At 34.6% G+C, this 25,094-nt stretch overlaps 1 protein-coding gene across 1 annotated transcript in view; it reads right to left on the bottom strand.

Annotated features, from left to right (window-relative positions):
- Window positions 1-901: 901 nt before the first annotated feature.
- Window positions 902-25,094, bottom strand: part of LOC124353304 (suppressor of fused homolog) — a 34,664-nt gene continuing 10,471 nt past the window's right edge. The window contains exons 4-11 of the mRNA XM_046803201.1: window positions 23,630-23,858; window positions 10,146-10,315; window positions 9,038-9,179; window positions 5,640-5,783; window positions 4,852-4,987; window positions 4,254-4,408; window positions 2,825-3,032; window positions 902-1,184 (exon numbers count right to left, since the gene is read on the bottom strand). Coding sequence (XP_046659157.1) covers window positions 1,107-1,184; window positions 2,825-3,032; window positions 4,254-4,408; window positions 4,852-4,987; window positions 5,640-5,783; window positions 9,038-9,179; window positions 10,146-10,315; window positions 23,630-23,858 — 1,262 coding nt within the window. The 3' untranslated portion in view covers window positions 902-1,106. The remainder of the gene's footprint in view (window positions 1,185-2,824; window positions 3,033-4,253; window positions 4,409-4,851; window positions 4,988-5,639; window positions 5,784-9,037; window positions 9,180-10,145; window positions 10,316-23,629; window positions 23,859-25,094) is intronic.

Genomic DNA, 25,094 nt, shown 5'->3' with positions numbered 1-25,094 from the left:
AAACTTACCATCACAAAAACCGAAACAAGAACAAAACAGCACTAGGAAAAACAATCACAGGAACACAAAAGAACGAGCCAAATCAACAACACAGGCAGGATTGAACTAGCAATGAGTTCTGCTCTTTATGCCTAGTGGCAGGAATAAATACTAGACAATCTCCGTCCACGGCAATGTTAATCTGGTTACTTTTGAGTATTCGACTCATACGTATATGAGTCATAGTGTTTTACTATGTAAAGCAGTAAATTGCATATTATTGCAATTTTATCAGGGTTGCTACAGGAGTCCAATAATGAAATTCCCTGACTTTTCCCTGATTTCCAGACCAAATTTTTCATTTTTCCCTGACTTTTCCCTGACTTCCCTGATTTCCCTGACCTGTAGCATCCCTGTTTATGCAGTGTTGAGATATGTTCCAAACTTAAAGATTCTAGGTCTTCATAAAGTTAGTTTAAAATCAATAACAAACTTAAAAATAGTACTTGAATCGTACATACAAAATGAGAGTTGATACAAAATTTCTAACTACAGTACATGATATTCTTGCTCCTCCCATTTCATTTTTCATCAGTAATCCCAGTTAACAAAATACAGTCAAATAAAACACTTTGCCATTTAGTTAACATTGCTAAAATATGCATGTTTTTATGAGACCAACCAAACTAACAAAAGGAATTTCACACATATTGATAGATAACATATTTTCAACATGTTCCACACGTACATTGCGCACAGATAACAAAAGTTGGATTTCATTCATTAAAAATTGGTGGGAGGGGCTTTGCTACACATTCAGCCAAAAATACCAGTTCATATTCTGTGGTTGTATATGTGTGTGGTTAAATTTGTAGCAACTACTGTTGTGGAGAGTTTGCAAGGATTGAATAAAAAACTTATAAAAGGTACTTGAGGTATATTTTTTTCTTAGGCACTATAATATAGACTTTACGATTCAAAACGTAGTACATTCTTCGATAGAATAATAAAATAATACTGAGCAAGTGCGAGTATGTGTTAGATAAACACATCAAACTTAACAACTATAAAAATATATATAAATATGTTAGAGAGATTTGTTAAATGCTGTAGTCGTTTCTAAGGCACTATTGATACCTCCCATCTGACAGGATCGTGATAGCGAGTTTTCTTTCCTTCCAGAAAAAAGTTTTAGGAAGTGTAAGCTGAAACACAATGAATAAGCAATAACCAACTGAATACATATATTTTTCAGATTATGGAATAAACCCAATAAATGGTACTAAATAACTGGGACAATCTATTTCCACTCCTTACTAATTTATTGCAAACATTTCTAAAACATTTTTGACCAGTTCCATTACATAAAGTATTTACCTGGAAAAATAAATAAACAACTAAAAATATTTATCTGTAAATACACATACCTCTAAACTTTAAGCTCTATTGGTGATACACACATAAATTGTTTGCCTTACCAACCTTATGTTACCAATAGAAAAAATCTTGTTATCCTCAAGTCAACAATGGGAATACTGATTTGGCATTGCTACATTATAACATTAAATTACTAAGAATGTAACTTGCTGTAATTTATATGAACATTAATTGGTACTGGTCATTTATATTAATTGATCTGGTTGATTATATTGAGCTAAAAATCTACTACAGGATCAAGGCAATAAAAACTCCAAAATTTGTTTATACTGTCATATGATAAATACTGCACCAATTAATGATTTACTGTAATAATTATTACCTTAAATAAACTGTGTCATTTTAGTAAACATGGTGTTTTGGAGTCCTGAACACCATGCTTTTGCTGTAGTAACGTTTTTTAGAACAGTGATTCTTATGTAAAAATTCAAAGATTGTTTAGACCCCGCTTCAACATTGGTCAACATGGTGCTTTACCAGATTTAAAAACTTGGTAAGTTTATTTAGAAATACAGCCTCTGCCCAAAAGAAAATTGGAGGAGTCTTCAAACTGTTCGCATACCAAACAATGTGGAAAGAGTGAGAGTTACTCACAGTACAAAGCGGTCGGCCAGGAAACAAGCGTTGGCACATGGACTTTAAAACAGATCCCTGCTGAGGATTTTGCACCAAGACCTTAATTTTTATCTTTACAAAATTCAAATTGTGCAAGAACTTAGAGAACCAGACTATGGCAGAAGAGTTCTGTTCCGTGATAAATTATTTACATTAAAAAATGGGTTGCCAAATTTTTTCTAACGTGTTGATTATGTTTGATGAAGCACATTATTACCTATCTGACCATGTTAACACAAAAATGATTTACTAGTGCTCATAACCCCAGAGAGCTTCAACTCAAGCCTTTACAAACCCCAAAGTGCAGTAACAACAGAGCGAAGTTTTTGACCTTACTTCTTTGAAGATAACAGAGGAAACTCGGTTACTGTGAACTCAGTGCGGTATGTTGTAATGTTGATTAATTTTTGTATCCTATTACTACAGGAGCTGGATATTGATAATAATGCTCTGTACTTTCAAGCAAGACTTGTTAATAGGCCTATGCAGTTTTAGAATCTATCACAAAAATGGTGGTGTCAGGACATAGTTAATTTTTGATCCTGGTCACAAAAGGAAGGTTAACACTGGGCTACAATTCAGCTATGGTTATGGTTAATGTGAAATCATTCACTCATATATTTAAGAGACCAGTTATTAAAAACCTTAACTTTGAGTTAAAGTTTAATTTTAAACCTAAAATGTACATATGAGCTCAATTTTTGTACATGTTGAATCATTTTAATATTCTACTATTCTAAGCCAATCGTAGTGCACGTTAAACAAACTTGTTAAAAAGTCTCTCCGCACTCACCTGGTCAGGGTTGTTGAGGGGCTCCAGGGATGTGGCCATGATTTCAATGAAATCCTCTGGGATCAGGACCTGCAGCCAAGGACCATGTGCCACATAGGGTTTGTCCGCGTCCACAAATGTTCCGGTGACTGACGCAGCAACCAGCGTGATGGCCGTATCTCCTAGCACTGACTTAAATGTAAAGTGTCTGCCATGTCTCACTCGCCCACTGCAACCACACATACAAGTCTAAACTAATGGAGTTCATTGAAGAAAATTCAGAACACAATAAAAAGTTCACACTTCCTCTAAAACAAAGCAAAGCATAAGATATAAAAGCACTACTTGGATTCACCAATACTAAAAAAAAAAAACACACTTACATAGATCTTCAATCTATATTCCTAACATCTTCCAAATATACTATAGCAATTATTTGCTTGAGCACTTTATGGGCTATTGTAATAAACCAATTCCGTAGGCCTCGTTAATAAAAATCTACCATAGCCCGAATGCCACACTATTCACTATTACAGCCTTAAACCGCCGTGACTCTGTATTACAAGATATGTTAGTAAATAATTACATACATTATAATGAGCCATTTCATTTTATAACACCAATGTAATTTTTTCTTATACTGTAACAACAATTATTTTTAGAACGATTTTGGCATTTTTTAGAACACTTTTTTAAAACACCTCTTTATATGTATCTCTATTAGGTGGTACAAGTGCAAAGGACTAACCAACTTTTCTCTTATCTGATCAAGCTACGGTCCCATAGGTGGTCAGTTACAGAGAGCGTATACTGTATCTCCTTGGTAATCAATGAGGTCCATCTGTGTGTCACATCCAGCCTACACTATGTGATTAGCATTCATTTTACAGGTTTAGATGTTTGGATGTTACTACTACTAAAGCCATCATGGTTGAAAATATAATTTTGTTGCTTGTGTAGTACAATTTTGTATATACTATCTTATACTATACATGATTTGAAAGAAAGTAAAGAATGTTTAAAAACCTTTCCTTCAATACTAGTATATCCAGATCTAAACGTTTGAACATGTTTGATGTATAATATTTAAAAACCAAGTGCATTTTCAAATTCGGCTAATAATTGAAAGTCTGACATTGACTTTTGCAAAAATCAACTCTCCTGGGCAGGACACCTACTAACTTCAAGTATCTAGTGATGAAAATCATTAGTAATTTATCTGCACTGTATGTTCAACCATTCCACATACCAACGATGAAGACATACTCTGGATTCATTTTACTTTATCAATGATATTTTGTTGTTGCAGACGTATTTAGTATCTAAATATCCTACACTAAATAATGTCAAACTCAACATTAAATAATATTGAAAAATTAATGACTTTCTTATGCTGGAATATAACGATGTCCTAATATAACATAGTCTTGTATAATATTTAACAATGTACCGTATAGCTAGAGGTAATAGTATGCCAGACTCCAAGTTGAAGGTTAGATGTAAACTCTCGAGTCGCCTTGTCCTCACCAGCTCCGTGGCCTCACTCAGGCAATCCTCATCGTAAAAGTGGCTCTCCAAGCTGGTATCCCTGCTGCTGTAACAGCACAGTCAATAATGGAATTGTTGTATAATATTGTTGAAAAGGTATCATATAACCAGACGTAACAGTGTGCCAGACTCCAAGTTGAAGGTTAGATGTAAACTCTCGTTGCCTTGTCCTCACTTGCTCTGTGGCCTCACGCAGGCAGTTCTAATCGTAGAAGTGATTCTCCAAGCTGGTGTCCCTGCTGCTGTAACAGCACAGTCAATAATGGAATTGTTGTATAATATTGTTGACAAGGTATCATATAACCAGACGTAACAGTGTGCCAGACTCCAAGTTGAAGGTTAGATGTAAACTCTCGTTGCCTTGTCCTCACTTGCTCTGTGGCCTCACGCAGGCAGTTCTAATTGTAGAAGTGATTCTCCAAGCTGGTGTCCCTGCTGCTGTAACAGCACAGTCAATAATGGAATTGTTGTATAATATTGTTGACAAGGTATCATATAACCAGACGTAACAGTGTGCCAGACTCCAAGTTGAAGGTTAGATGTAAACTCTCGAGTCGCCTTGTCCTCACCAGCTCCGTGGCCTCACTCAGGCAATCCTCATCGTAAAAGTGGCTCTCCAAGCTGGTATCCCTGCTGCTGTAACCGCACAGTCAATAATGGAATTGTTGTATAATATTGTTGACAAGGTATCATATAACCAGACGTAACAGTGTGCCAGACTCCAAGTTGAAGGTTAGATGTAAACTCTCGTTGCCTTGTCCTCACTTGCTCTGTGGCCTCACGCAGACAGTTCTAATTGTAGAAGTGACTCTCCAAGCTGGTGTCCCTGCTGCTATAACAGCACAGTCAATAATAAAATGGAATTGTTGTATAATATTGTTGACAAGGTAAGGTATTATATAGCCAGACGTAACAGTATGCCAGACTCCAAGTTGAAGGTTAGATGTAAACTCTCGTTGCCTTGTCCTCACTTGCTCCGTGGCCTCACGCAGGCAGTTCTAATCGTAGAAGTGACTCTCCAAGCTGGTGTCCCTGCTGCTATAATAGCACAGTCAATAATAAAATTGTTGTATAATATTGTTGATAAGGTATTATATAGCCAGACGTAACAGTGTGCCAGACTCCAAGTTGAAGGTTAGATGTAAACTCTCGTTGCCTTGTCCTCACTTGCTCTGTGGCCTCACGCAGGCAGTTCTAATTGTAGAAGTGATTCTCCAAGCTGGTGTCCCTGCTGCTGTAACAGCACAGTCAATAATGGAATTGTTGTATAATATTGTTGACAAGGTATCATATAACCAGACGTAACAGTGTGCCAGACTCCAAGTTGAAGGTTAGATGTAAACTCTCGAGTCGCCTTGTCCTCACCAGCTCCGTGGCCTCACTCAGGCAATCCTCATCGTAAAAGTGGCTCTCCAAGCTGGTATCCCTGCTGCTGTAACCGCACAGTCAATAATGGAATTGTTGTATAATATTGTTGACAAGGTATCATATAACCAGACGTAACAGTGTGCCAGACTCCAAGTTGAAGGTTAGATGTAAACTCTCTTTGCCTTGTCCTCACTTGCTCCGTGGCCTCACGCAGGCAGTTCTAATCGTAGAAGTGACTCTCCAAGCTGGTGTCCCTGCTGCTATAACAACACAGTCAATAATAAAATTGTTGTACAATATTGTTGACAAGGTATCATATAACCAGACGTAACAGTGTGCCAAACTCGAAGTTGAAGGTTAGATGTAAACTCTCGTTGACTTGTACTCACTAGCTCCATGTCCTCACTCAGGCAGTCCTCATAGTAGACGTAATTCTTCAAGCTGTTGTCCTTGCAGCCTTTATATGTTCTGTAAAATATTATTCTTGTTCTGTACATATTATAAAATAATAAAGTAATGTTATAATTTGAGCATATTGTACCTATATATATTTCCTGTAAGTCCTTCGTACTATCAGAAATTAATCGGGTTATCTAAAATACGAGTATGTTCAGTCCCTGTTATATCTGATAATTGAGGTTAAATAATATGTATTAGTTTACCAAACAATGTTTTTACAATTTTTTAGAGGCTATGCAAGGGAGAGAGGGGCAAAAACAGGCAGAGAATGAAGGGAAATTCAGAACATACTGTGATTGTCATAGCCTATTTTGATAGGCTGACAAACATGGTTTTTGTTTCATGTTTTAATAACCAAAAATAACAATAATCTTCTAATTATTTAGTATTGCACTTTTTTCATTATATTTCACTTAAATGAAGCTAAAAAATGTTTTAAAACGTGAAATCAGTAATTCAGTTTTGTAAAATGAACTAGATAATGTACAATTTTTCTACTTGGTTCTAATAACCAATCATATATTGAAGTAAATTTCAGTCGTACCTATCAATACTTTCTAAAGGAATAAAATAATAAAATGATAAGAAATTTATAAAACTAGCCAATCAAAGCCCTATTACAATACAGCAATGTTCTGTCATTAACATGGAGGATGTTCTACACAATTAGTTTAAAAATATGGTAGCAAAAAATGTTTACCTTCTTATTCTCATTTTTGCCATGCCTACTAGTACAGCACCATCGTTGATCCAGGAGCTTATTGACAACACAATATCTACTTCAGATTTGTTTAAATATTTACTTCCTATAAGTTTTGTACCTTATAATTTCTTGTACTTCTAATACAGGAAAAAGAAGGGTAAAACTAAAAGTAAAATATGTATTAAAATTAAAGCCTCTTTTAACACTTTAATATCTAATTAGTTCTGAATACATATTAATATAAAAACTGACAAATAAATAACAAATATAGCAAACCAAGAACAAAAAAATGTTAATTATCTATTTATTTATTGAAGACTAGCTGTTACCACCCACGACTTCGCACACAATTTTTAGAACCAAAGTCCTTATAAAAAGCAATTATGATGTAATATGATGGGAGTCCTACAAACATTTTAAAACGTAAGTAGGCATACATCAGGTAGATATTATTTAAGTTCATGGTAAATAGTATCAGAGTTTAACTTAATTATTATATCATGTTTGGCATGTGTAGGAGCATTTCTGGTTCTAATTAATTATATACATAACGTCACAGCTGAATCTGCCTTGTAATCCCGATCAAGAAAACACAAATCTCGGATAACACAGGTCTCGGAAACATACTTTGGTCAAAAAGCGTATATTTCCAGTCCTTGTCATATATTTCAGGTCTAAGATATTTCCAGTACCATAGTAGAGTTTGCCTTGTTGTTCTGACGAAGAAAAAATATATATACTTACATAGGACCGAGATGCCTACTTAAGAGCGTTTTAATTCACTTACCTACTATTTTGGCCAAAATCGTATTGACATAGTTGAGTTTGCCTTATCCTGATGAAGAAAATACACAGATAAGTAGGACTGAAAAGCCTGTTACGACCTAGGGTGAAGTCCTACCTACTTCTTATGTATTTTCGGTATGAGAGGAAAATCCTTATTAAGGTTATGCAACATTCCAAAATAATTGTTATTAAAGTTTAGCGTTACACTTGTTTATTGGACTGTAGCCACGGAAAGAATGAATCGTTGAGGCATGTTAGTATTCATTTCTCTGTTTTTCCATTAGCCATTGTTAAAATGTAATAACATGCATAACTTTGTTCATTAAGGTTAGTTTTATAACAGTATTTAATGCATTAGATGATTTTAATTCGTCACTGGCGCAATCTGGAGTAAAACTTATATATTAATGTTTTATTTACTATCTGCATTACACTACCGACCAAGCACTGTTTACTTATTATTGATAAAATTCAAATGTAAACAGATGTTTCAGAAAGTTTGTCGAACTATAGCTGTCAAAATACGTTTCGTTCTTATCATAACATTCGAATGTAAACAAACTAATTTTTCAATATGAATTCGACTTTATTTGGTGAAATGAATGAGTTATGGGTGGTAAAAAGCACTCTAAATGAATTCACACCAAAAGCTATACCTGTTCCAAATTTCAGCACAATCCGTATAGCAGTTTCAGCGTGATTCAAGGACAAACCACCAAACATTCAAACTTTTGCATTTATAATATTAGTGGGATAACAGAGATGTGGAACTAGGACTCTCCTTCAAAAGATTAAAATATGACTAAAATGCTACAGTCCCAAAAAAACTTACATTTTTTCCAGTTCAGATTTTTATCTTTCTTTTTTTATTTTTACATTTTATTTTTCAACAATTACTTGTTACAAATGTTGTGGTTCGCCACTAATACTAATAAGAGTATAAATATTCAATACTGTTTTACAGATAGTTGATAATTTCTCAGATGTGATATTTATTTACCACTTTCTCAGAATTATGATAATTTGTTGTAATTTATTGAGTCATCACATCTAACCTAAGCATACTTATTCCATTGCTGGATGATCAGGAGTTTCACTGTAAATAGACTTTCTACAAAAAAATTCAGGAGTTTCACTGTAAATAGACTTTCCTACAAAAAATTTTACTATTTAGAAATGTAACCTCTCATATAAAGGATTTAATTCTACAGAAAGAATTTCTTCTTAAATAATGGATTGACTACATTTAATAATAATGTGACACTCCTTATTTTAAAATATTAATTTCATACAAAAGATCACAAGTTTTTGAGATACAGTAACTTTTTCTATTTCAAACTGTTGCCAAATAACATGTTGAATGTACTCACTCAATGCCATGTCTCTCTGCTTGACCCTTGATAGGTGGAAGAACAGGCCGAGTGTTCAGAGAGCCCTTCTTGAGCGCTGCCTGTATCTGCTCCGAGTCTGAGTGAGGTGACAGTGGTGGTGTGGCTAACCCTCCACTCTCACCTACAGAGAAAACCTCTTGTCAATTTATCACTTAATTAATTTTACAGTTTAAGATGTGGAGGGGAGGGGAAGGACTGTACACCCAAGTATAATACATTTTTATTGTTTCAGTAGAAATCTAATGACAGTTCTGCAATTTTTGCTAAGTGGGATCCATCGGTATCAACCACGTACTTCTAAAGTTAACTCGGTTGTGTTGTTGAGCTGAGATAACATTACAGCAAAAATTAATCTGTGCTTCTGACAAAATGGCGGCAGCCAGTAGAGCTGAACATACAAGCTCCAAGGACAAACTATAAATACTGCCTTTGAGTGCATAGGGTTACATTTAAAAAAATGCTTGAATAATTGGCTAAAAGAACAAGTTTACAAGGTTGATGATTTCCTATTAACTGAAGATAGTCAATTACATACAATATTTGATAGCAAAATTTAGGACAGATGTACATAAGTGTATATACATTGCTTTTTACTCTTTTTGTTATTTGTACTTATTTATTGTGTGTTGTATAAAGTTTTATTTTTAAAAACTGTTTATTGTTGATTTGTGTTGTTTATTAATTGTTATTTATTTATAATATTTATTACTGTTATAATTCAGTACTTAATGTAGCTGTTTTTTTTACCTGTGAATTATTACATAGATGTTTTGTTATTCTTACATTTTCATACTGTTAACTCAGTTTTGTTAATTGTTATAGTTAGTTATGATATTTTCCATTATATGTCCAGATAATTCATAAATTAAATATGACAACCATATTATTAAATTGAGAAATGTACTAGAAGCATTTTTGTAATAGCTTTTAAATAGTAATTTACGTATGACGAAGCTAATGCATCATTGTATGTTTAATGACTAATAAATTTCTGGATTTTTGATAAATTGACTTTTAAAATGTTGTTAATAATATTAATCTTGAACATTTTACTTTTTATCATTATGAAAATATGTCAGCTACTGACCTGGGGTGAACAGTTGGTTGAACTCAGACCATGAGCAACGAGCACTAACTCCACTTAAGTTAGAACCATCCTCCTCTATTCCTCTGTCCACTTCCTCTTGAGCCGCCGGGTCTAGCTCTAATATGTTCTCACCTCTCCTCATGTCAGTCACTAGCCAAGCTCCACCTGCACTGTGTGTAACATTATGGTAAATTACAAACTGTGTAAAAAGTTTCTACAAAACTGATCACCTCTCACTAATAAATTCTGTTTCTTTTCTCACCACTCACCTTACTGCACACACTTACATTTGCAATCTTACACTTGATCAAAGATTAATATTTTTACTACAAGTGATTAGCCAGATAATCACAATATCACAAGTGTAGCACTTTGTTGTACTAACTGTAACGTGACTTAGCAGCAGAAGTTTTCAATTTTGTTCTAGAACAAAACACGTATAGCAGTGCGTGAGTGTTGTATTTGTACGCCTTAATTTGAGATAAACATTGTTCAGGTGACTGCCTCAAATCTCACTGTGTAATAAATTACTTTATCCACTGATTTGCCTACAATCCTGAGTTTGATCATCAAAACATTTATTTTACTTAACCCTCCAAGCCCTACTATCGCACTGTGCGATATATTCGTTTTTGTTAAATTACCGTAAAACGGTTTATTTAACCCTTTCCACTCGGATTTTTTTCATCAGTCTGTCCCCTCAGCTCGTATTTATTTTAGCATATTTTCAGTAAAAACCCATTTTTAGCAAACTGGAAGTCAATTAAGTATATACATTATTATATTGTGTAATAATTTAATTTGATTTCTAATGTATATTATAGAGATACAAAATTTGATACTTAAACTAATAAGTTTTATATTTTAGCACGGTATGGTATCGTTCAAAACACTCTGCAGGATGAAGACCAGGATTTTTTGAACAGGTTTTACAACAATAAAGTAAGAATAAAGAATAAGAATAAAGAATTTTATTTTCTCAAATTTCAACAGTTAACAAAATGTACACTTTTATCTCAACATTTAATAATTCTCTTGTCAGGCTGACCATTATTTTATTACTTAACTTAGTAGTTTTGCATTGAAAACAGCCTTAACTATTACAATATACAGTATGTACATATTACAGTAGGTAAATATTGACACAAGAAGGAAATTTAAGAAAATCTAGGGCCTCTAAGGCAAGCCTGTTCAGAGGTTCCTTTACAGTACTTACAAAAAAACAATAGCACTCAGAAAAAATTATTTTTTAAGAAAATTGACAAAGATGGTCTCAAAAAAACAAACATGTTGTGCCTTAGCAAAAAATTTATCCACAGTTAACAAAATAAACAAATGCAACTTGCAACAAGAGAAAATAACAACACCTGACTTCCCGTACCACCATCCACAAGGAAGCAGAACATAAACTACAGATACATAATAAAAACAAAAATATTGACTTCACAACTGTATTAACAATAAATAAATATTTACATACAAATATTAACCATACATTACTGATAAACACTGATCATCTGAATAAGTAAGCTATTGTATAATATTAAACAAAAACTCAATATCTTCCAAATGAAAGAGCCATGATTTTAGTCTATTCAAAAAAATATTTTTGTTGTATGAATATTTAATATAATCAGGTATTTGGTTAAAAATCTTTGGTGCGATAAAATTATATGTTCTAGTGTAAAAAGATATTGTTGGCTTAGGTATTGTAAATTTATTTGCATTTCTTAATCTCAATTTATAGGTATTTACATTGGCTGGAATATTTCCACTTCTACAGTAAAAAAGTTTTAATACTTTGAATACATATAAATATCTCAGAGGAAAAATTTTTAGGTCTAAGAACAATGGACGAGAAGGTTCATATTTAGTTTTATTCGAGATTATTCTTACCAAATGCTTCTGCCGTAGATATATTGAGTTCAAGTAAGAAATATATGTATTGCCCCAAAATACTATTCCATACTCTATTCTGCTCTGCACCATTGAAAAATAAACTGTACGCAAAACTCTCTCACTACACATACTTTTTAAAAAATAGAAAAACCTTAGGATTTTATTTATTTTACTATTTAATTTACTTATATGTATCTTCCAATTCATTTCACTATCAACATATACACCTAAATACTTTATTTCACTGGTTTTACCCAAAACAGAACATTTACTTTTTTTACAATGAATTTGTTGACTAATACAATCTGCACACCTATATAAAATCGGTACTGAAAAATTTACTTCTTTTTTTAAAGAAAAATTTATGTATTTTGTTTTTTCAACGCTCAGTTGCATATGATTCACAGTGAACCACCACTGTATCGCATCAAGGTCACGACTCATTGCTACTCGTACTGAGTCCAAATCCTTGCTGGCATAGCACAAGGCAGTATCATCCGCAAAAGATGTTAAAGTACCATGAAAGCGAGCATTACAAAAATCATTTATATATATTATGAATAAAATAGCTCCAAGAACTGATCCTTGTGGTACACCATTTTTAATTACACCCATGTCACTACATACAGCATTAATTTTGACACATTGTTTTCTCTTCAGCAAGTAACTCTGAAACCAATCATATACAACTCCCCGAATGCCACACCGATAAAGCTTTTCCAAAAGAATATTATGGTCTACTGTATCAAAGGCTTTTTTGATATCTAAAAATAGGCCACTAACATTTTTTCCGTCATTAATTCCATCATAAACATTGGTCATAAAGTTTAATAAGGCATGTTCAGTGTTTAGTCCGGATCTAAATCCAAACTGTTTGGTACTAAAAAAATTTGTTTTACTTAAGAACTTCATAAGCTTATGCTTCATTACCTTCTCAATAACCTTAGAGAAACAAGAAAGCAATGATATCGGACGATAATTACTGCATAATAAACTGGAACCACTCTTAAAAATTGGTATGACAACAGCATTTTTTAATTTAGTTGGAAAAATGCCAGTTTGGAAGCTAAGATTAATTATATACAGAAAAACATCTAAAATATTTTCAGAAACTTCCTTTAGTGTACAAGTGCTTATTCCATCAATACCAGGCGCAGTGTTATTCTTTAGAGATTTTATAACACACAGCAACTCTTCAGCTAAAACTGGTTCAATAAAAATCGAATGAACTTCCATTCTACATGGAAAATAATTGTTATAGTGCATAGACAAGAAATTATCATTCACATTTTTGTTCAAATCTAAATTATTCACTACATCTAAGAAATACTCATTGAATCGATTTGATATAATGTGTGAATCAGAAACTGTCATATCGCCTATTTCTAGCCTTATCTGACTTCTATTTGCTTTATTTTGTCCTGTTACTTCATTTATTACTTTCCATGTTGCTTTAGAATTTCCTTCACACTTATTAAATTTGTCTCTATAGAAACGATCTTTTAATAATTTTATATCGTTCCGTAATTTATTCCTGAATGTTAGGTAATAATTTTTTAGGCTCTCGTTGTAAGGATGCTTTTTAACATGACTGAAGAGTAAGTTTCTTCTCTTAATCCTCGAACAAATCGCATTATTTATCCAGGGTTTAATTTTCTTATACTGAAAAGAGTTCTCGACGATAAAAGTTGATTGATTTAACAATTGTTGAAATATAGAAAGGAAAGAGTCAAAAGCAGCCGACACATCAGAATGTTTGTATACATCCGACCAGTCGGCATTATTTAACATCTGTTTGAGGAGAGCGTAGCATATACGTGTGCGGGCCGCGGGAGGGGTGGAGGGCGAGACCGGCTCTGCCCCCTCCCCCCCGCCACCCAACAACCGCACCGCCACGCTAACCTGAACCATAGAGTGATCCGTAATGCCGGCATGTATAACCGCGGCATCTACAGAAACCGTGTTCTTGTTGGCCACCCGGACATAAACATGATCAATGCATGTCTCGGACTGATCTGTTACTCGTGTTGGCTCTTCGACTAAACACTCAAACCCGTTTACTGCCATCACTGTTCTATAACTGTCAGTATCCGCATTTAACTCCCTCACTCCCACTAAATTTATATTTACATCTCCTATCCAAATTAAATTTCTAATATTTTTAAAATTCATATTTAGATTACAAAAAAATTGTCGAAGTTCATTTATAAATACTTCCACAGAGTGAAAAATTAATCTATATATTGCTAATAAATGAAAAGTTTGATTTAAAAATTCAAAAGAGATTAAAAGAATGTCAGCTGTATCGCACTTCACATCTAGGCATTTAACGTTTACAAATGTGTTTTTAATGTAAACAGCAATTCCACCAGCCCTATATGTTTCATTGCACTTAAAAAAATGTTTATAATCCGGTATTGTATAAAAATTTGATTCTATTTCATTGATCCATATCTCCGATAAAATAATTATATCTGGCTCAATATTATTCGCAATAGCTTCAGCTAGAAAAAAATCAAAATTACTTCTTAGGCTTCTTATATTTTGATGAATGATTTTAAATTTTTTATCTATATTTTTTTTTTAAAGAGAAAATAAACTTAAAGGTACAAATACATTATAAAAATACAAATGATGAAAAACAAATTCCTCATTGATATGAAAACACTAGCCTACATCTAATTTTGTTTTGTGAAATGGGTTAGAAAAAAAAAACTTACAGTTTTTCAAGGTCAGCCTGACATGTTACTGTTGTAATTGTCCCAGATTCTTCTTTACGAAGGAAGATTTTTCCACCTCGCACCCACAAGTACTTGTACTGTTTGTCCCGCTTTATCTCCCGCGCCATCGCGAACAGACGTCTTCTCGCCGGTGACAAGGCCTCGTTGATGTATACGGGTTTATCCACGTTCAAGTTCATGTGCCGAGTCGAGAAGTCCCTCTTCACACGGCGTAAGTGTTTCCTTTCTTCCTCCTGGCACCTTTCTATTGCTACAAACAGCACAGGCTTTAGTTTTTTTGTTGGATGAGCTGCAAGAAAGTGAGGGTGTTTGTTTAGCCTTTCTTCTTTTTCTACTGATGAAGGACGACCCCGCTTCAAAATCATAGGGTTACGGACATGTCCTACAAGTTCAGTGATGAGGATTTCTCTGAAATTCCTGTGTTGAATGTTTTTTCTCCATGGTTTTGTTTATTCATGTTGAACAAGAGAAAGCTATTTACTATTGCCACTTCCAACATCCAGATAGCTTTCTCCACCACTTCAGAGATTTACGGGAAAATTTGTAGGAAGCAATATAGTGGTCTGCTTGGTCCACGCCACCCATATATTTGTTATATTGACAGATAACTGTGGCTTTTGTATGATGATCCTTGCCTCTTCTTGAGATGGTTTCAGTATCATTATTGTAGAAATTACTCAACATTACTACATCAGGCTTATCCCGCCAAGCTAAAACTAAAGTGTTGTTTGTATGACGATAGGTCTTAGTTTAATATTTTTTCAATTTTAGTTTGCCTTTTTATGCTGTTGCACAAGCCCTTTCGATTAGTCATCACTGTTCCAGTTAAATGAATATTCATTTTTTTTTAATTCCTCCGAAAGTTGTAAGCTTGTGCAGTATCGATCTGTAAATATATGAAAACCAGATCCTGCATTGTCACCAGATACTAATTTTTCTGCCAAATGCAATACAATTCTAAAAGTGAATGGTAGATCTGGGCGAACTAATGATTCAGTTGTAAATGGACTGTAATAAGGTTCAAAACTATAAACATATCCCGATCTTGAATCACTGAGTACAAAAACTTTCAAACCCCATTTGGTTGGTTTTTGTGGATGTAACATTTGAATTTAGCTCTACCCTTGAAAGCCAAGGTGCTTTCATCTACACTACACATTCATAAAGTGGAACAAAATATTCTCTGAAGCGAGCTTGTAAATAGGTTACAACATTCTTTACTTTATCAGCCCTGGTTCTATTGTTCATATCAGGATTTGGAGGAGATACATGAAAGCACCAAAATATTTGTAAAAACCTTTTCCTTGAGAAAACATTCACAAAAAACGGCTGGTAAAATACCCACTCAGAAGAAAAATAGTCTTGGATTGATGGCTTTGAATTCAGTGCCATATTTAGGGTGACTCCAAAAAAAGCCTTTATTTCTTCCAGAGAAACATTTTTCAAAGTGTTCCAGATAGATCTAGCTTTTAGGGGTCTCAGCTTGTTTATTTTCACTTGTGCATAACGATTTGTTTCAGCAACAATGTCATTCAAAAGTTCGATAGTAAACATCAAGTGAAAAAAGTCTGAAATACTCACAGGTTTATTTACATTTGGCTCCTTATATCCACCTAACAAAGCGTAAGGAAAATCAGGTCCTTGATAAACAGACCAACTGTTGTCCAATCCATCATCACCACCACCACTATTTGCTGTTGGGCCTAGGTCTAGGCTATTGTCACTGTCACTATCAGTTATGTTTTCCAGTGTTGGAAGAACTTCATCACAATCACTTTGCATATCTTCGTCAAAACTTGAATCATTGTCATTCTGTAATTCAGCAATAACTTCTGAATCAGAAAGAAAAGATGTACTTGGTAACGACATATCGAGTCACTAATGCGAACGCGTTTGAAAATTGGTTAGGAAACGTGACTACAATGACAAAACAAAATAAATCAGCAGCCGACCAATCGTAGTTCAGCTGTCATTTATTAGTTCCTGAGAATGCCGTGCGATCGCAGCACCAATCGGAAACATCGTAGGCCGGCTAAAAATAAAGTAAAGCTGACGTCATTGCAATGTCGGATGGCATCCGACATAGGAGTGAAATGGTAAAATAGCAATGTCGGACCGCGTCCGACATACGAGTGGAAAGGGTTAATTATTGCGTAATTTTTATAGTACAACGTACGAGAGATTTCTCTACGCAATGACTCTATTTTGTAAGCCTTTGAGTAGAATGAAAAATAACAGTCAGCTGATTTTGTCAGCTTTTGCCGTGCAGTACTATGTTGTAGTTTTCATTTACGTTCGTTATCGTTCGGTAAGTAGAACATACAAGTATGGTTGTATGTTCTACTTCTAAAAAACAAACACGTAGTCAGTACTGGTGCCCTGGATGTGATTGTGGTGTTCATCCTGGTTGCCACAGTGCCGTAGAACACTTCAGGAGACCTGTAGGGGGAGGCAGAAGAAAGAGGGTAGCGCAGCAATCAGAATCTGACTTTGACTAAGTTTCTTTAGTCAAATGTAAATATGTATATAAACAAAAGGACCATAATAAGATTTTTTATTACTCGTAACTATTATAACAGACATTTTGCTTTTGTGAGGTTATATGTACATCCAAACCAATATTGTTTGAGAAGTGTTCATTATGAATGTATCCATTGTGCAAATTTTGGTGTGCGGAAAATTTTTTTAGTTTTTATATTTTGTGTGTTTAGTTTTTGTTCAAAAGGCTTTGAAGTGACATTTTTTTTTGTTCACAATGAAATTTGAAACAATTTGAATATTTTGGAATATTTATAACCATGTTTTAAAACGCATTTACAACCTCACCATCTAAAAGAAAAACAAAAGGAAAAAAGAATTATCTACTACTCATCAAGACTTTTTTTTAGAGAAAAGTAGTAAGTGTTTTGAATTACAGTAAAAGCCCGCTAATTCGGCACTTTCGGGGATCGAAGTGTTCCGGATTATTGAAAATTCCGGATTACCGAGCGTCATATGAAAATGCCGGAAAAATCGGTTTTTAACTGCTAAAATCGTATCACACTAAAGTAAAAGGAGTGAAATCAAGTGATATTAACTCAGAAAAGCTGAAAACCCAGCCAAAATACAATCACTCTTTAAAAATAGTGGCTGGGTTTTCATCCCAAAGAGATAATGTACAGTAGCTTGATTTTACTTTTTCTACTTTAGCGATGATAGCGGGCTAAAAATCGTCGTCTAAGTTTCAGAGTGTGGCTTTAAAAAAAATCACTCTTTACGTGTAAACAATTAAAGAATAACTAAGGAGATAAATAAAATTAAACAAACATTAGTTTGAACACAAAATGAACATTTAATGCATAGAAAAACATTTCTAAACTTAGGGTAACTTAGATGTAGGCTAACTAGTGCGTACATTATGTAATAAATATTATGGTAAACATAATTTTTGTGTACAGTATTTTATTTGAGAAAAGACGTAATGTCTGTTTGTTTTTTTTGTATTATGTTTCTTCTTTAAAAAGTCATTTCTCAGAACATATAAATTTACAAGCTCTGAAGCATTGTAGGAGCTGCTGCGTTCGGCAAATCGTATAAACGTGTCGATAATGGCACTTGCTTCACTCCACGTAGGCACAGGTGTTGGATCATCATCTGCTCCCTCTTCATCATCTGATTCGGACTCCACAGGATGAGGCTCTGACTGAGGTCCAAGTACACTTTTGATGAGCAGTTCATCCGTAATTTCTTCTTCAACTGGCTCGTCGCAATCAATGTGTATCCACTCCAAGATTTCTTCTTGTGGCACTTTCCTTATTTCGTCTTGGAAACTGTGGGCCACCAAGTCCAGTATTGCTTCATTGTCGACTGAAACAGCAATGTCCTCTTCTTGGTAGGCAGCTGGCCATAGTTTTCGCCAAAATTTCTGTAGAGTGGTGGGCTTGACCTTTTTCCATGCCAAGGCGATTCCGAAAATTGCATCTTTTATGTTGAATTTTTTCTGAAAATCAACCACCATACACTCTGAGTTTATCAGGCCTTGAAGAAAGGACGCTCTGTAAAAACATTTAAAGTTCTGAATCACTCCTTGATCCATTGGCTGAATCAAGGACGTGACATTTGCCGGGAGGTATGCAATAACAATATTTCCCGATATCAACTCAGACACTGCAGGGTGAGCTCTGCAATTGTCTAGGATGAGCACAACCTTGCTGTCTTCAGGTAAGCCACGGTTTTTCAGATTGTCTTTTACAGATGGGACGAAGTGGTGGAAAAACCAATTTCTAAATAAATCGGAGTTCATCCACGCATTGGATTGAGCATCGTATATTACGGGTAGGTGGGTAATGCCTTTCAGAGGTCTTGGCTTTTTTGCTTTTCCGATGACGAAAGGCGTCAACATGTGGTTCCCTGAGGCATTGCCACAGAGCAAAATTGTCAAACGGTCTTTGTTTTTTTTAAAGCCTTTGGCACATTTCTCATCCCCTGCTGCCAAAGTCGAATTAGGCAAACAACGCCAAAGTAGGCCAGTTTCATCAGCGTTGTAAATCCGGCATGCTGACAAATCGTAGTCTTCAACTAGATTTTCAAATTCAGCTTTATATTCTTCAGCCACATTTTGGTCGGCTGATCGGAGCTCCCCAGCTACATCAAGCTTTCGTATTCCGTGTCAATTTTTAAATCGGTGCAGCCAACCATGAGAGAGAGAGAGAGAGAATTTTCTTTATTCCAAAACATACATTGAGCTACATTAAATGTAAACATCAACTGTACATGAATAGCGTCAATAACTATAAAAATCTAAAACTAAAACTAATACTAAAACTTATATTAAAACTAACACTAACATTTACGATTATTTTTTAAGCAGTTTTCTGCTAATTGTTTGATAATAATTCTCAAATTGAGTATAAAGCTCTATTTGCGAAATATTTTTTTACTTCACTATCAAACTTTTTGCCATTGTAATGTTTTATTTCTTTGGGTAAACAGTTAAAACATTTTTTCCCCATATATTCTGTTTTCATTTCATAGAATGTGAAGTTATGTTTGTCAGTGCTGATTTTATTACGTGTATTGTAGTCATGCTTTACTGTTAAAAAATTTGTAGAATTACTTTTAACATATTTAATGACCTCCGTTACATAAAGACTATAAATTGTTGGAATTTTGAGCTCACTAAACAGGTGTTTTACTGAGTCTCGTCTGTTTAGGTTTAATATTATTCTAACTGCTTTTTTTTGCATTTTTAGTATCTTGTCAAGATTTTGTTTGGATGTTGCTCCATAGATACTTATTCCATATGCTAAATGTGAATGAATGAGTGCGTAGTAAATTTTTTTTAGAGCACTTTGGTCGCATATCTTTGACATACGCCGTAAGGCGTAGATTCCAGATGAAATTTTATTTAATACATTGTTAACATGTTTATTCCAAGAAAGGTGTTCATCTATGATTAAACCTAAAAATTTGGTACAATTTTCTTGTGTTATGAGATCATTGCCAATTATAAGTGATGGTTGAATTTTGTGCCGATTTTGTTTTGTCGAGAACGTTATGAAATTGGATTTTTTTTAATTCCATCAGAAAAGGCACATTCTTTCTCATCTATTTTTAATTCCTCACGGAACTGTTAAGCTTTTTCCATGATCAACGGCCCAGTCACAGGCTTCCCTTCAGACCGCTTAGCGCTAAACCATTTGAATAAAATTTCGTCAAGGTCGTCAAGTTTAGGTTTTTTTAAAGTTTGTCGAGACTGCATGTCTTTGACATTTGTAGTTTGAGACTTAAATTTAAGTAACTTTTCTTTATTCTTCTTGATGTCGTACATTGTTGATGAACCAATGTTGAATTCTTCCATTAGCTTCATTCTACTCTCACCTTTTTCTCCACGTCTTATAATTTCTAGCTTTTGTTGAATGGTAAGTGTGACATTCTTACGTTTATTTCCAACTTTGCTGGTGGATGAGCCGGGCTTGGAAAACATAGGGCACAACTTTGAGAAAGTTAAAACACAATATGAACGAGCACAACACTCACGACTGCACTCGAGTACGAACTGACAGTGACTGAGACTGAGGCAGACGCTAGACACTAGACAAACACGTAACGGCGGACACTCGGTAAGTGGCCCTGAACCCCCTCACACACAGCTGCTGCGTCACATACGATCCCTTCCGACTGAGCACGAACCTTTCCGAGCGCTCTTGCGAACTGTACGTTTCACAGTGCGGTTAAAATATCTCATTTACGCGATTTTTTTAAGACGGTGCCGGATGAATGAAAGTGCCGAACCATTGGATGCCGGATTAGCGGGCTTTTACTGTATCTTTATTTCCTAAAGCATGTTTTTCTGAAAAGAATGATATATAACATATGATCTTTGAATGTATAGTTGTATCTAAAAAGTGGCTTTTAAGAAACCATGTATTTTGTTTTAAAACAGCCCAGCACTTTAAAGTGATTTAATTACCACTTGGAGGGTTAATGTCATTTCTAGTATAACACTTTTTAACATATTCACTGCTAAGAAAATACAAAAAAAGTTTCGGTAAACCTGAATTAAACTAAATACAATTTTACTTACTTATGAGGTAAATATTTGATGTAGAAAATATTTTTTCAACGTCATTGAAAAACGTCATCAATCCAGGGTACGACGGCGTACCCTGTGCACTACGTGATGTCTATCACAAAAAAAAAACACACAGTAACTTGTTTTATCATAAACTGTATTTATTTCACAAATAAAATTAAGTCTTATTTACATTTTAGTCCAATATTTTTAACAAAAACACTATTTACAACCCCTGTCTGAAATCTACTGGGTGTGGAACTTGTCATAACAAGCCACTGGGCAAAGTCTTTGTTCTCCTGAGCATTGAGCACAAAAATACACTGTGCGCTTGTTTCCCCTCAGAAAGACACACTCTACATCGCTTTCTCTTTTGACGATTGCGGTTGTCAGTGCCTTCAATCTTTGACACCATATGAAGTGCTTTTTCTGCGCTTCGTCGAGGACGCTCAGGGGCCGGGAGTTGAGCTGGTTGCACCAATGAGCCAATAACCGCTAGTCTAAACTCATACAATGGTTGTGTTACAGAGGGCTTCTTAGCCCTAACTTCGCCTGGTAAAATAAGACATTCTTTACTTTACTTTACAATGGCTAATAACTCTAACAAGAGTTATTAGCATTGTTGTACAGTTTGTGGGCATTGATCAGCATCATTTGTGAGATGTGAATAAAGATTTTCTTGTACCGTCTCGAAGTTTTTCTTTCGCTGGGAAAGTAGGACATCATTTGGTCTGCCCTATCAACACTTTTCATAAAAGTGTTATATTTCACTATGGGGAGTGGCTTTTGTCGTTCTCCTCTGCAATTAGTAGAAACAACAATGTTGTTTTCAAATTCAGTGGAGATATAGTTTACAACACGTTTGTCTTTCCACTTTGCCACCATGATGTTTTCTGATTTCCTTGCAATTGTCTCTCCCCTCTTTAGCTTGGCTGTTTTCACATCTTCGGGTAGATACTTCCTATCTGCCCTTAGAGTACCTGTGCAGTGGGTTTTCTTGGCCAAAAGTTGCAGAGCCAAAGGGTAGCTATTATAAAAGTTGTCCATGTACGAGTGTCCAACATTCAGCTTCTCTTGCATCAGATGCATCACAACTTTTGTGGCGTGGCCTTTACCACTAAGAGGTCCTAGAGATCCAGAATACACAGTAAATTTCAGAATAAGACCACCAGGCTCAGTCAGAGAGTACAATTTTATGCCGTATTTATCAGAGAAAATATGGCAATACATAAAGGAGCTTGCCTTTTATGTATTGCCTAAATACAAGTCTACCACGCCACAGTACCATTGCTTCATCCAAGGACAATTCCTGCCCTGGGTAATAAATGGTATTCATTTTTCGATTGAAGTGATCAATCAACATGCGGACTTTTTGCAAGCGATCTTCACGCAAGCCCGGTACGTTGGCAGGAGTATGATCAAAGTGGATGCACCGTAAAATGAGTAAAAAACGATCACGGCTCATGTTTTCACGGAAATACTGGAATTTTTTTTCCAGTAATCATGAAGCCGGTTTAGTCTAATTGTACCAGTATGTAATAACAGGCCTATGAATCGTTTGAGTTCATCAACAGTTAGCTCTTTCCAACGATGAATACGGGATTGAGGTTCAGTATTTGGCCCACAAAACAACCCAAAGACGTATCGATTTGTATCAGATACAATTGCTGCTAGTATGTCATCATCTAGTAATAAACAGTACCAATCAATAAGTTTGTTTTCACCTGGGATAGGAACGAGAATTTCATTTTGTTTATCAAATGGAATATTTCTTAGCGCAGGGCCTTGTGAGGACCTAGAGGGGTTGTACTCACGAGTTGCGTCATCATCAAGGTCAGTGTCAGAGTCCGTTTCACTCTCGCCACTGACGCTGTCATTGTCTGGTTCACTGCCACTAAGCTCCCGCTCAATTTGTGAGTCACTCAGCAACGCCATTGTCGCAAACCAAATCACTGTATTAGTTAAAACATAATTACTACGCCTCACTACGTAGTAACAAAAAGTATAACAAAAAATGCCACTAAGGAGCAATGCTATACAGAAATGAAAAGGTCCGAAACAAACAATGGACTCGCTCTACCACGCTCACGCACAAACAACCTTCTCCCACCAAATCTGTGGCCACACTGAGCAATGTTGTTGCAAGTTATGTTATTTGCATAAAACAGAAAAGGAAATAAAAAACTTCCAGAAATGAAAAACTTAGGAGTTAGAAGAATTAGGACACAGCTTGGAAGTAAAAAAATACATTATCAAAAATATAAAAGATAATAAATATAATGAACACTCACACTGGCAACCGTTTTAGAATATCAAGTACGCCTGGACCATTCCACCGTTGAGCAGCTAGCAGTTCTTCCTTACAGATGCCAACAACTTGAACGAAACTGACGGGACCGAACGGGGTGGTGGTAGTTGTCAGCTGTGGATCTGCAGCCATCAGTATATGTTGGATACGTGACTCACTGTTATCCAGTGCACAATGCCATGAAACATGGTCGCCCGCACACAGTGTGTTACCTGTTGTTACATTGTCATTATCAATTCAGCAATACAACAATTCATACACTGGTAGAAGCAATGTTTGTTTTAAATAAACAACAATTACGAAAAAATACCTAAATAAAAAATACATATACCTTGGACATATACATTACAAGTATTCTATCCATACCTGTCCACTTTTAAGCTTAAAATATTTAGAATAAAGAAATGTTCCCTTATAAATTAATTATTGTTATTGAAAAATGTAAATTAATTTCTTTACATTTTAGTCTTATTACAAAATTCTCTAAAATTGTTCTAATTCAGTCCAATATCTGGCATCCAGAATCAGGTCTGGCATAAGACCTTTACTTCAAATATTTCACGCCATATTATATCAGACCAAAAATTACCAAATAACTCAAATAGATTTTGTGTCTACGATAAACAATAAAACTCGAGAGCAAATAAAATGATAGTGCCTGTCTTTTCCTCCTATCCTCAATATTCAACAATACTTCTCCATCTGTTTTAATTTTCGGAGTATTTCAGTTCCTAAAACAGGTGACTCGATAAAAACCACAGCGTCCAGTAGATAGATTAACCCTTTCAGGGCCAGGATCAAATATGAGATGTTTAAAAATTTTTTCACATCTCATATCCCCTTGTGACTAGTCAAAAGTGCCAGGCTAAAATTGGCGATTTTGCAGTCTCTTAGATTAAAATGTATAAGTTCTCATAAAAATTAGAGAATGACCTAAAAGTTGCACCAAATTACTCGTATAGATATATATACTATCAACAACAAAATATATAGATGTAGTTTTAAGTAATTTAAAATTTAAAAAAATGTTTTAATAGATTACATACAAAAAAATTTTTTTTTGCAAATAACTAAAAAAGGAAAAATAATTTTACCGTGGGAAGCTACTTTATTATATTACGGTATACCTTTAGATAGGAACAACCATACAAAATTTTGTGTTATTTCTGTCATAAATAAATTTTTTATGACACATTTTGTATAAATACGCATAATAGTACTTTGCAACATTTTATAAGTGTTAAAGCAACTGACTCTTACATTGCAAGAAACTTAAAATAAAAATTCATATTATTGATGATTTTTAAACTGATTCAGTAAACAGATGATTGTAGGATCCATAAACAATTTCAATACAGTTAAAAAAAACACTATTTACCAAGAAATATTTACACAATTTTATTTGAAATTTATTTACACTTTATCTATTTACAAATGTGTTATTTACA

The sequence above is a fragment of the Homalodisca vitripennis genome, chromosome 1, assembly GCF_021130785.1.
Source record: "Homalodisca vitripennis isolate AUS2020 chromosome 1, UT_GWSS_2.1, whole genome shotgun sequence".
NCBI classification, from domain to species: domain Eukaryota; kingdom Metazoa; phylum Arthropoda; class Insecta; order Hemiptera; family Cicadellidae; genus Homalodisca; species Homalodisca vitripennis.
The sequence above is the reverse complement of the archived record's forward strand: the minus strand, read 5'-3'. Positions and strand labels throughout refer to the sequence as shown.